At 41.9% G+C, this 12,599-nt stretch overlaps 1 protein-coding gene across 1 annotated transcript in view; it reads left to right on the top strand.

Annotated features, from left to right (window-relative positions):
• The window catches only part of TG (thyroglobulin), a 166,665-nt gene that overhangs the window by 85,496 nt on the left and 68,570 nt on the right, over window positions 1–12,599 (top strand). Inside the window, exons 40-41 of the mRNA XM_061995899.1 lie at window positions 4,372–4,531; window positions 10,229–10,428. Of these exons, the coding sequence (XP_061851883.1) occupies window positions 4,372–4,531; window positions 10,229–10,428 (360 nt within the window). The remainder of the gene's footprint in view (window positions 1–4,371; window positions 4,532–10,228; window positions 10,429–12,599) is intronic.

Raw genomic sequence — 12,599 nt, forward strand, 5'->3', positions numbered from 1 at the left:
CTGCAGGGCTGGGGATAAAGATGTTGAATAACATGTGAATCCCATCCAAGAGTGGGCCCAGGATACAGGAATAGAACTTTTTTTTTACTTGTAATTTTCAGAAAGTGACAGTATAAGTAATAGAAATTTATGAGCCTGTCATATTGCAAAGAGCTGGTCTAGCTCTCTGACAGCAGCACACAGAGTCCCTTGCGGGTCCTTTTAGTCACCAGAAACACCAGCACTCTGTTTTCTCCCTGTAGCACCAGACCATCATTTTTTTTCTTTAGTGCAGTCATCACTTATTGAAAACATCAGCTCACTGTCCTAGGCAGTTTGCCATCCCTGCTCAAATGCTGTTTTCAAGATAGCTTATTTGAAAGCCCTGTATTTTCTACCATCTGATAGGCTAAATAGGCTTGTCTTTTGCTTTAGTGGTACCAAGAACTGGATCTCTCCTGTCTTTTGTTGATGTACAAGGCAGAAGTGGGTCTGATCAAGTCAATCGGTTTCGCATGCGTAAGTCTGGCCCAAGAGAGAACCAAAACTTCTGTTTTTGCAGAAGTACCTGGGAGCAGAAGGCATGGCATTTTCCTGTTTCTTTTTTGTGGTGAGCTCTATGTTTTTACACACAGAGAGCTATAGTTATGTATTTTCAGCCCGTGGAAAGATAAATTAACTAGTTAATACTGGCTATAAAATCTAGAAAGCAGCAAAAGCAGAGGTCATTAAGGAGCACTTTGTGCCTGGAGACAAGCATTGTGTGTGGGGACTGCTGCTTGTCACCAAAGGACTCTTCAAGTGTCAAGCAGTGAAGAAAGTGAATGACCTCACCTCATATTGCTTCCATAGCTATGTGAACCACATAACCCTCCAAATAAAACTGGCACTTCTGAGAGACTTTTTTCCACCTATAACCATCACCACCTGTCACTAGCAAAGCAAAGCTGTGCTTCAGCTTCTTTTATAAAGGATTCGAATCAGCCAAAACTCTTCATTAAATAAGAATAGAAAGTGTACTCTCTTTCCTCTTCTCCCATCCCCAGCAAGTTTTATTCTCATCCTTATCGCGTCATCCCTGTTCTGCTCAATTCTTTAGGGAGCAATATTTTACAGTGGTAATAGCACTGGAGGCTGCCTAGCTTGGTAGAGTTTAAATCTAGCCCTGCCAAGCAGCTCAACAAGTTTTTTACAGAAGGATGGAGAAGATGGTTCTGAATAATGTGAAGCCTTTCAGACTTCCTGCTGACTTAGAGCTTTCTGGTGCACGCCAAGCTTCTCTCTGTCTTGGGGAGTTTACATATGGAACCTAAGCCCCTGCAGGCATGAGATGATGCTGGCTCCTCAGAAGACATACCTGCACTAGCTAAACTAAGACAGGGAGCCATCTGGCTGTTCCCCAACTGGAAGTCTTTGCACTTCAAAATTCAACTACATCTTGTTACTAAATATGGACCAAAACCCTGCACTGGGCAGTAGCCACGTGGCAGCTGTGGATTGCCTGCAAGGGCTTGTGCCCCATTGCAGCCTGGCACTGATGTTGGTGGTGTTGATTCTGGGTCTGGTACCAAGTGGTGCTGAGTGAAAGGACTGGCTCCAGAAGACTTTAGTTAAAGTGTCACAATTTTTCTGCCTCACAGATTTAATTGCAGTGGTTTGATTGAGAGTAGGGCTTGGGGAGATTCACTTATATTAAAATAAATTATCCAGCAGCTAATGTAGAGTAAAAAATTAATTAGCTACCAAATATATATAGATAAATGGGTAACATGAAATATCTCATATTGTGAGGCATAGTTCCATTACAGCATGAAAATAATTGTGCTATGCTGTTAAAATGGCTAACAAGAAATGGGAGGGCAATGATGTTAAGCAGCCTTCATCCAACAGGCCCAAGTCCATGAACTCTGAGATTGAAATCCTTTGGGATTAAAACCCAAATTATTTTTCGTGATTATTTAGCTTTACATAGGAGAGGAATCTATCCTTGCTCAATGCAGACAAGAGAATTGAATGGCATATTCGGACACTTGGCACTAGGTACCTCCCCAGTACTAAATCTTACCCTGGATTGCTCCATATCTGTTGCAGCAGGCTCCCATTTTTGCCTTTCTTAAGCTTTTCATCACTACAGCATTGTGTAGAGTTGCTCAGCATAACACAATATATAACTAACAGGGCAACTGGAGGTCACAGTGCTGTGCAAGCTGGGAACACATGGCAAATGTCTAGTTTGAACCTCAGGCTTAATCTTGCTGACCTGGGGGGACAAAGCAGACTCAACATCACATTTAGTATCATATTGACTGACATGGCTTAGTGTGGTTGTATTTTAGAATGACTTTCCATGTGGAAACAGATTCTTTGGGTTTTTTTTTTTCTCTGTGCTGCATATGTTATAGAAATGGGAACCAGGGACAAGGCACTGTGAATTGGGCAATTTCTATTCAGGGATAGAAGTTCCTGACAGACAGCAGCATGTTTTAGTGCTTGCAATTTCTGGGGTTTTCTTGGTAATATTGCTGTGTTCACAAGAAGCCTCTGAAGTGGTTCTCCAGATAGATAAGTGAGGAGTGTACACAATCATGACAAATTAAGGGCAGCTGAGGGGATTTTTCCTCCTCTCTTGTAGTTTTGCAGGAGGCTGTGACCATTGTGTCGCTGTTGCTTTTCCCCTACAGCAGGTTGCATTTTGCTGGAGACATCCTTTGCCAGAGCAGATGGGACTGCTGTGTTCAGCTAAGCTCCATCCAGAAAATAGCAGCAACAGAGCCCAATGCCCTCTAGCTTCAGGGGAAAACAAACCTCAGATGTACTTTGATGCTACTGCAGGGGCCACCAGCCCTTCTTTGAAAAACATCATCATCTGCCAAAGCAGAAAGCGGGATGGGTGGGTGGCTGTGACCTGCTTCTGAGAGGGGAGAGAGAAACCTCCTTCAGGGTAGTCCTAAAGTGGGCAAGAGAGGATGAGGGTGCTGAAAGAAAAATCAAAGTTACACTTTGAAAGAACCTTTCTGTCATTGGAGTAGGTTATTTTACTTTAGGCATCTGGAAGGGAGAAAAAAAAAGAAGAAAAAACCCTCAAACCAAAATCCCTTTGTATGTTTCACTGGTATTTCTTCTGAGCGGCATCTTGACAGAACTGTAATCTGCTGGTAAATGCTGAGGTCTCTTGGGGCAGTTCTGCTTTCGTGCAGCTCATGCAGCAGCCTGCCTGCAGCCCTGCTTGTGTGTTCAGAGAGGATCTACACAGCTCTGGTGTTGCTTTGGGAAGAAGCCTCAGTTTCTGAGCAAAACTGTTTGGCTTTTCAAGGAGTTCTAACATAGAGAGCAGCCCACTGTAGCTCCTTTGTACCCTGGAAACCTTTCTGAACTCTTCTGAGCCAAATCCCTTCTGTGCTTCGTGAGAAGTGAGTCTCTTGCATGCAGAGACAAAGATCCCTCTGCAGGACCCCTCTGTATATCTAATAGAGGAAGACTTCCATAGAAGGAGCAATGATAAGCTCTTGTCAAGTGAGATTTTTCAGACTAGGTAGTCTAGTTTAAGTGTTGAAGAATTAGAGAGTAGGAAGCAATCCTACACAGCTACTGAGTTAGTCCTGCTCAAGATGATGCAACCCAACTGGCCTTTTCCTTCTCCTATTTCCCATTTGATTGAACTTTTCCTGTGTGTTTATGTAAACCAGACTTGTTGCAGCGATGTGCCCAATAGTGAAGTCATAGAATCATAGAATGGTAGGGGTTGGAAGGGACTTTTAGTGATCATCTAGTACAACCCCCCTGCAGAAGCAGGGTCACCTAGATCAGGTGGCATAGGAACATGTCCAGGCAGGTCTTGAAGACCTCCAAGGAAGGAGACACCACAACCCCTCTGGGCAGCCTGTGCCAGGGCTCCCTCATCTGAACAGTGAAAGAGTTTTTTCTTATATTTAAGTGGAACTTTTTGTGTTCCAGCTTCATCCCATTGCCCCTTGTCCTGTTGCTAGCTACTATAGAAAAAAGGGATGTCCCAAGCTCCTGACACCCACCCTATAGATATTTATAAATGTTAATAAAATCTCCCCTCAATCTCCTCTTCTCCAGACTAAACAGCCCCAGTTCCCACAGTCTTTCCTCATATGAAAGATGTTCCATTCCCCTGATCATCTTGGTGGCCCTGCACTGGACTCTCTCCAGCAGTTCCCTGTCCCTCTTGAGCTCAGGAGCCCAGAACTGGCCACAGGACTCCAGATGAGGCCTCACCAGGGCAGAGCAGAGAGGGAGAAGAACCACCCTTGACCTGCTGCTATGATTAGCTTAGATAATTTTAATGGGGAAGATGCTTTTCTTTTCCTCTATGACCTCCAAAAGCAGTTGACTACAGGAATATTAACCATCTTGTTATCACAACAGGTCAAAAACATGTCAGTGTTGCTGTTCTTCCACAACGGAGGGAGTTATAATGCTGAGACGGGAAAGACAACCATAGATGGATCATACCTAGCTGCCATCAGTAACATCATTGTTGTGATGGCAAACTACAGGGTTGGCATTTTTGGCTTCCTTAGTACTGGTAAGTCATGGATTTCTAGAACAAACACAACTGTGGGCTAAATTGGATTTTGTAACACTTCTGTTTCTAATGAAAAAAAAAACCCAGATGAACAAAAAAGAGCTATTTTTAAATTTGAGAAATGTGTCTTTCACTGATTAGAATTCTTTTTGCTGTTGTTTGGAAAAGTGGCCAGGAAGTGATGGGGACTTGATCTGAAGAGAAAGAGGAGAGACTGGAGCCAAAAGGACAAATCAAACAAAACCCAAACCTCTACGTCAAAGCACTGACCAGACTTCTGTTTGCAGATGAAAATCTCGATATTGGGTTTTGCAAATATACATAAAGATAGGTTAAGTACTAAAATTCCTGCTAATATCAGTGGCATGTCATGTGGGTATGATTCTCCATGTCTCCATTTTCCAGCTGTTCCTTCCTTGAAAATTTGCTAATGCTCCATTGTGCCCATGTCAGGGTGGGGAAGAGACAGGTAGGGATAACTGCACAGGATTTGTAAGAAAGATGTGGAAGTATGGAAAATATACCAGAAGGATGGTTAGTTGATTCCTCAGTGACTCAACCTGGCTTCTCTGAAGGACTTGCCATGTTTAGATTGAATTCTCTAAGCCCCTTTACTGTCCTGAATGTGACTGAATCTTTGCATATTCTCTGTTTACATGGCTTTCCCATTCTCCAGTGTAAAAAGGGCGTTTATGCTCTCTTACTGCCTCCTAATACCAATTGCCATTAACAATTATACAAATTCCCACTATATACAGGATTTTATGTTGTGCAAAGAGGCATGTATACATGAAAATCCACATTCATGTGTTCTTAAAACTTTGTGGTAGTGCCATCAGGTCATTGAAGTTATTTTTTTTCATTTTGCCTTTTATTAGATTTACCTGTTTAAGCAAGTAGGGAACACTTTTCTTTCTACTATGTTTGGATTCTGAGTGTGAGCGAGGAATATGTAAGGGAGACAGCCATGGAGAGAAAATGCAACTGCCAGTGGAGCTCTGGCTCTGTTGGTCCAGTGGCAATCCTTGGTCTCTCTAGTGAACGTTTTAGTACCTTTGTAACATTTAAGAGGTTATATTTGCCATGTTTGCAAATACCAGAACTACATACTTTGTCTTATAATTCTTTTGAGTTTTCACTGCTAGTGACTATGGGTGGATTTGACCTAGTTTGGGGTTATAGCTGCAGCTATTGGTTATTGTTTCACTTTTCTGTTTTGCTGTTTTGTTCAAAGCTCTCTCCCGGTAAAGCATGTTGCTCATTCAGTAACCAGAGAGCTGGCACTACAAACTCCTTACTCATTTAGATGAGAAGTTGTTAATAGGTGTATCTGAGGAAAGAATCACTGTTTTCATCAGTGCAAGTGCTTATGAAAGTCATACCATGGCTTCATTTTGGCTACAGATGAATGCAGTGTGGATAGGTGCTGTGTGAGCTTCCATGACGCAGCACTGCCCACGCATTACCCACTAACCTCCTTCAGCCCTATGAATCTCACCTTTGTTTCTTCCTAAGTGGAAACTGCTAGCTGGGTTGAATATTATATAGTCTATAATGCATGGATCATTAAAATGATCCAGACTTTTCTTTCATAGGGGTCTGCATGCATGTCTCAAGAGAGATACATGTACCAAATTTGCGTTCCAGCAGCCCTTCAGATAGAGGCGTTTTGCTACAAGTAGGGAGGTTTCGGAAACCCTCTCTTTCCCTGTACTGTGGAACTGTGGCCAGGGAAAAGTGCATTCTTTCCTGACCTCTTTCCCTGAGGGAAACTCCTGGTGTTGCATTTGGGAAGATCCTTTACTCCACAGGGGAATGAAGCAAGTAGGAGAAACTGTCTGCAAGAGCCAGTGAAGCAAGCTAAGTACCGCATCCATGGGAAGCCCTAAAGACTCCTTGGTGCTGCACTTCTGTCTCCTCTATATCCCCTTTAGTCTTTGTGGGAGTGATGAGGTGTGATATATTTGTACCAGACTCTTGTCAGCATGGATTTTTAGTTATACCCATTCTGGTGTGCAAAGTTTCTACAGCAAGACTAATTTTTTTGGTCCACGACAGGTTGGTGGATTGCCTCCGACTCTTTCTATACATGACCAGTAGCCACTGGGGATTTTCAGTGTAGGTTATCAAGCTGGATCAAATCATAGAATCATAGGATAGTAGAGGTTTGAAGGGACCTCTAGAGATCATCTAGTCCAACCTCTTGTTAAAGCAGGTCCACCTAGATCATGTCACACAGAAACATGTCTAGGCAGGTTTTGGAGACCTCCAGAGAAGACTCCACACTCTCCCTGCGCATCCTGTGCCAGGGCTCCCTCATCTGAACAGTAACATAGTTTTTCCTTCTCTTTAAGTGGAACCTTTTGTGTTCCATTTTCTTCCCGTTACCCCTTGTCCTGCCACTGGACAGTACAGAAAAAAGTGTTGCCCCATCTTCGTACACCTTTTAAATATTTGTAAGTTGTAGTGAGATCCCTCCTCAGTCTCCTCTTCTCCAGGCTGAATGACTTCAGTTCTCACAGCCTTTCTTCATAAGGAAGATGCTCCAGTGCCCTGATCATCTTGATGGCCCCGCACTGGACTCTCTGCAGAAGTTTCCTATCCCTCTTGAGCTGAGGAGCCCAGAACTGGACACAAGACTCCAGATGAGGCCTCACCAGGGTGAAGGGGGAAGAGAACCTCCCTTGACCTGCTGGGCACACTTTTCTTAATGCATTTCAGGATGCTATTGACCTTCTTTGCCCATGAGGGCACATTGATGGCTCATGGTTAGTTTGCTGTCCACCAGAACTCCCTGGGCTCTCTCTGCAGAGCTGCTCTCCAGCAGGTCAATCCCCAGTTTGTACAGTACTATGAGTTTTTCTCAAGTCTTAAATGAAATCCTTAATGATATTCCAGGGATGTATCTGTTCTTTCTGAAAGACTTGGAGAAACCCTGGTTGTATAGAAGTTTTGCTATCAGTTTCAAAGGGGGCAGAAACTCACTCTTAGGACTGTGGGTACATTAGCAACAGGATTGTTAAAAAGACACTGAAGGTATAAACAAAAGTTTTGATCTTGTGAGCAATATCTGTTTCATTGTGCAACTAAGTAATGAATCCTCTCACTTGACTTGTTATTAATTACAAAATTAGGAATTGAGGAGTTCCATGGAGATTTTGAGGGCTGAAAGACAGTGAAAACAACAGATTTCCTTTTATTGTTTGTTTGGTTTTTGTTAGTTCTGCAATTGTTTTTGTCTCTCATTGGCAAGGCTTTTCCAAGTGATCAAAGAAGCCTTATTCTTTTAAGTATAAAGGATATTGAATTTAATTTGCTATCAGCTATTAATGTTGCAAAAAGCGATGCACGTTCTTACTAGTGCCTTCTCCCTTTGCACCCAGAAAAGTTACGGTGAATTACCAGTGATATGGATGGCAAGAGTATGGAAACATGATGCCTGATTCTTTTAAGAGTCTCTGCAGTCATATAAAACAGGATGATTTTCTTGCTTGGATTTAGAACTATTGTCTTCTCCAGTTTAGTAATAACAGAAATGCAAATACATGTCCTTGTTTGCTTTCTTCTGAACACTAGTTTCTTTTCATTTCCCTGTGGTCCTCAGGAATGTGATCTTTTCCTGCAAAATGCATCTGAAAAGATTCCTGGCAGACACATTCTTTTCAGTCTAACTACCACAAATGTCTGTGCATGCATCTGTTCCCCAGTGTGGTACATTTCACAATCTGGCTGTGGTTTTTTGCCAGAGTAAAAGGAACTGGTTATGTTTCACTCCTTGGTTTTGTTGTTCAGTATTCCGGTAGCAAGGCACACTGTGTGGCTAAAACATTTACATGGATTTCACTTCCTCTGGGGAGATCTCATGACACATGCAGCAAGCCCTTCAAATGAGTTTTCCTTTTATACTGTGTAAAGTAAGTTTATAGCTGAATTGAGAAGCCTGGGAAATGGTTATGGTCTGCATAACAAACTAAAAAAAACCCCTAAAAACTACAGCAGGGAAAATTTTTCCTCCGTTGCTTCATTGGTATGACTTGGCCTGATCATCTGAAACCATGGCTATAGGTGGGAGGTTTTAGTTTCTTTGGCCATGTAGTTCTTGACTACCCTACTGAAAGGGCATTTATAGTAATGCCTATCGTGATATGGATATCTGTAAAATCTGCAAGGTTATCAGATTTCTTCTATATTCTATTCTGCTGTTTGAATTGGTCTCTATATCTGAGTAGTTTGTTATGGTAAGCATATAGGTATCTACCACAGGACATATACTTTCAGTTGCTCTTTGCCTAAAACAGGGCTACCTGTCCACATCTGTTCATTTTGATTCATTAGTTTTTGAGCCTACCCTTACTTTAGTATTTAATCTTTGGTCGTGGCAATGCAAGAAACAAATGGTTTCAGCTGTGGTTCTGTTCCTGGCTTTTTTGTCTTCTTGTTTCTTCCCCAAGTTTTTAATGTGGAGAGTTTAAAATTCATTAAAAATGAACGACTTACTGTGGATTAAGAAGAAGTAAACAGCAAATAGTAATTTTCTATTCCCTTCTTATGAAGTGTGTAGAAATTACAACTACCTGACAGGAGCTGTAGTGAAGTGAGCATCGATCTCTTCTCTCCATTAACGACTGATAGAACATGAGGAAATGGGTTTAAGTTGTGCCAGGCAAGGTTTAGATTAGAAATTAGGAAGAACTTTTTTAGCAAGAGGGATATGAAGCATTGGAATAGACTGCCCAGGGAGGTGGTGGAGTCACCATCCCTAGAGCTACTTAAAAGATGCACAGATGAGGTGCTGAGGGGTATGGTTTAGTTTAGTGATGGGCTTGGGAGTGTGAGGTTAGTGGTCGGACTTAATGATCTTAAAGGTCTTTTCCAACCATAATGATTCTACTTATTTCTGCTCTTCTTGAAATGAAACTCAGCTTGCCTAGGGATTTGCAGTATTAGATGATTTCAACATTAGTTTCCTGTTAATCAAAGTATCAGGTTACCAGTGGTTGGTGTTGAAAAGAAATCAGTCTTTTCAGTGGTGATGTCTAAGCATGGAGAGTACATGATTAATTATTTTTCTTTTCTTTTTATGGGAACAAAATATGAACACATGTACATCATGTCTCTGTCAGTTAGACAGGGGCCAATCTCAAAGGATATATATGGAAATGTTACCAATTATAAAATAAATCTTTATATGTGTAAAAAAAAATGCAAGATGATGTGAATTATAAATGGTTGGTCAGACAGGGTAAATGTAAAAGTGATGTAGAAAGGAATTAGTGTACTCCAGAGAAAGGTTTGATGGTCCTTGTGGGTCCCTTCCAACTTGAGGATTTGGCAAACACACTGATTTTTTTGTTTACTTTAACTCATTTTAAGATAGAGCTACTGAATTTATACATACTTGAGCCTGGATTCAAGTCTCCTGCCATGAGGTGTCCAAGTGAAACTTAGAAGTTGGAGTGTTATTTTTCTGTCATCAGGACAGACAATTAGGCATCTGCAGTGAAGTGGTAAAAGCTGAAATGGAGACAATGTGTAAAGAGATGACCTTGAAAGAGACCACTTCAAGCTTTTAAACTCTCGTATCGGTTTTGCCAAGGTTCAGCTGCAAGAGCTGCTAGAAATGTAACATTTAACCAAAACTTCAAACGCCTGTAGTTTTCTTTCTTTTCAGGCCTACTTATTTCTTTTCTACAACAGACTCCCCTGAAGTGAGTGGAAATGCTGGACTTTTGGATCAGTTGGCAGCTTTGAAGTGGGTGCAGCAGAACATCGCGAACTTTGGAGGAGATCCAACACGGGTTTCTTTGGGAGCCGACCGTGGTGGAGCAGATGTTACCAGCATCCACCTGCTTGCAGAGACAGCAGATACAGACCTCTTCAGGAGGGTGTTGTTGATGGTAAGTCCCATTCCTGCCACTTCAACCTCATTGTGAAAGGATGTTACAGACGTGAGGACGGTGCAGTGTGTGGGTGTGGGTTTTATTTCATCTATACCTTGGCATCACTAATGGGGTTGTTATTGCTATAGTTATTTTTCTTCTCAATTGTGACTGCTGTCTCCAGGAGGTGGGTGCTTCACAAGGATGTAAAAGAGATGCATTTTGGTGATTGATGTAGTCATAGCAAGAATCTGGTTTTCGTCACCGTGGTTTTTTGTGTATTATATAAATAGCCTTTCTTTCACAACTTATAGGTACAACAGGTTAGTTTCCATTCCAGAATTATAGTTGTTGATCAGCAGTTTTTAGACTCTAAAACCGAGGAGCCAAACATCCGCATGTTTAAAGTATCCAATCTTTTCATCTGATCTTATGACAGATTTCATTTGAAAGAAGAAACCAAGTTTCAGAGACAGAGTAAAAATCCGTTTACCCACGGGCTTTCTGCTGTCAGCTCGGACCATTTTCACAGTCCCCTCAAGCGATATGTATTTTTATAGCTTTTCCTGTGTCAGATCTCAGGGCTTTGAGATCAACTTTGTTAGCATTGAAACTACCATTGATCTTTACAGACTTGGATGAGAGTAGTGTGAAAAGAGCCTTAATCTTCAGTGGGGTTTTATACATTTGGCAAAATGGCACTTGGACAGAATGATCTCTCTGCTAGCAGTGTTGACTTGGAATAGTGAGCAGAGGAATAGAATTCTTGCTCCAGGAAACCTAAGGCCCAATTAAATAAAATCATGCCTTGAAAAATAATGACATCTTTACCTGTTTTTTCTACAATGTGTTCTTGCTTCAGGAAACATAACTTGCCTTTTTATTTCAATGTCATGACTTTCATGGGGAAGGCAAGGGAAGTTCTTGAAAATGACTGTTGAGTAATTGTGTGTTGTATTATTCTCAGATAATTCCTCACAGAGTTCCTAGACTTTTACTTAGCTCTTGGCATAGGTGTTAATATGCTAGTAGATCCACAGTCCTTTTCTCTCAGAGTACAGTTTCATCCTACTCTTTCTCTGAAGTCACAAACCCTTTACTGAGATGGCTCATGATGGACTCCTGTGAAAACTGTAACAGGATACAGTGTAATTTACCAGTTGACCAACTTATGAAATGCAAGGATCTCTTTGCTTATCATTATTTCTGGAGTGTAGTTCCACATTACATCTTTTATTTCATAAAATATACTTTGAACTCCTTGTTTCTCCTACAGCAGGACACAAGGGAAAATAGTATCAAATACAATGAGCAGGCAGGTGCATCCATTCTTCCCACAAATGTAGTGTTTGAAACATTTTTCTTCCTGGGACTGTGCAAACCTCACTGTCTGGTGGAGTCTTTTTTGGCAAAAGCAGTTGTTTCAAAGTAACATTAAATATTTATCCTTACAGCATCACAGTGCATTTTTTTTGGGGGGGGGGGGGGGGGTAGAATACACTGATAAAATAAAAAGAAAACAGTAATAGAAGCAGCTTAAAAAGATACTTTATCTTAGAAATGTAGAATGATGGAGTTGGACGGGACCTTTAGAGATCATCTAGTCCAACCCCCCTGCAGAAGCAGGTTCATCTAGATCAGGTTGCATAGGAACATGTCCAGATGGGTCCTGAAGACTTTCAAGGAAGGAGCCTCCACAACCCCTCTGGGCAGCCTGTGCCAGGGCTCCCTCACCTGAACAGTGAAATAGTTTTTTCTTATGTTTAAATGGAACTTTTTGTGTTCCAGCTTTATCCCATTACCCCTTGTCCTGTCCCTAGATACCACCAAAAAAAGCACGTTGCTGGCTCATGGTTAGTTTATTATCAATTGGGACTCCCAGGTGTCTCTCTAAAGAGCTGCTCTCCAGCAGATCAATCCTCAGCCTGTACTGGTGTGTGAGGTTGTTCCTCCCCAGATGAAGGACTCTGCACTTGTCCTTGTTGAACCTCATGAGGTTCCTCTCTGCCCAACTCTCAAGCTGGTTGAGATCCCACTGAATGGCAGCACAGCCTCTGGGGAATCAGCCAGTCCTCCCAGTTTGGTGTCGTCAGTGAACTTGCTGAGGGTACAGTCTGTCTCCTCATCCAGGTTGTTGATGAAGATGTTGAACAAGACTGGTCCCAGAACCCATCCCTGTGGAACTCCAC

This window comes from Colius striatus, chromosome 4 (genome assembly GCF_028858725.1).
Source record: "Colius striatus isolate bColStr4 chromosome 4, bColStr4.1.hap1, whole genome shotgun sequence".
Lineage (NCBI taxonomy): Eukaryota > Metazoa > Chordata > Aves > Coliiformes > Coliidae > Colius > Colius striatus.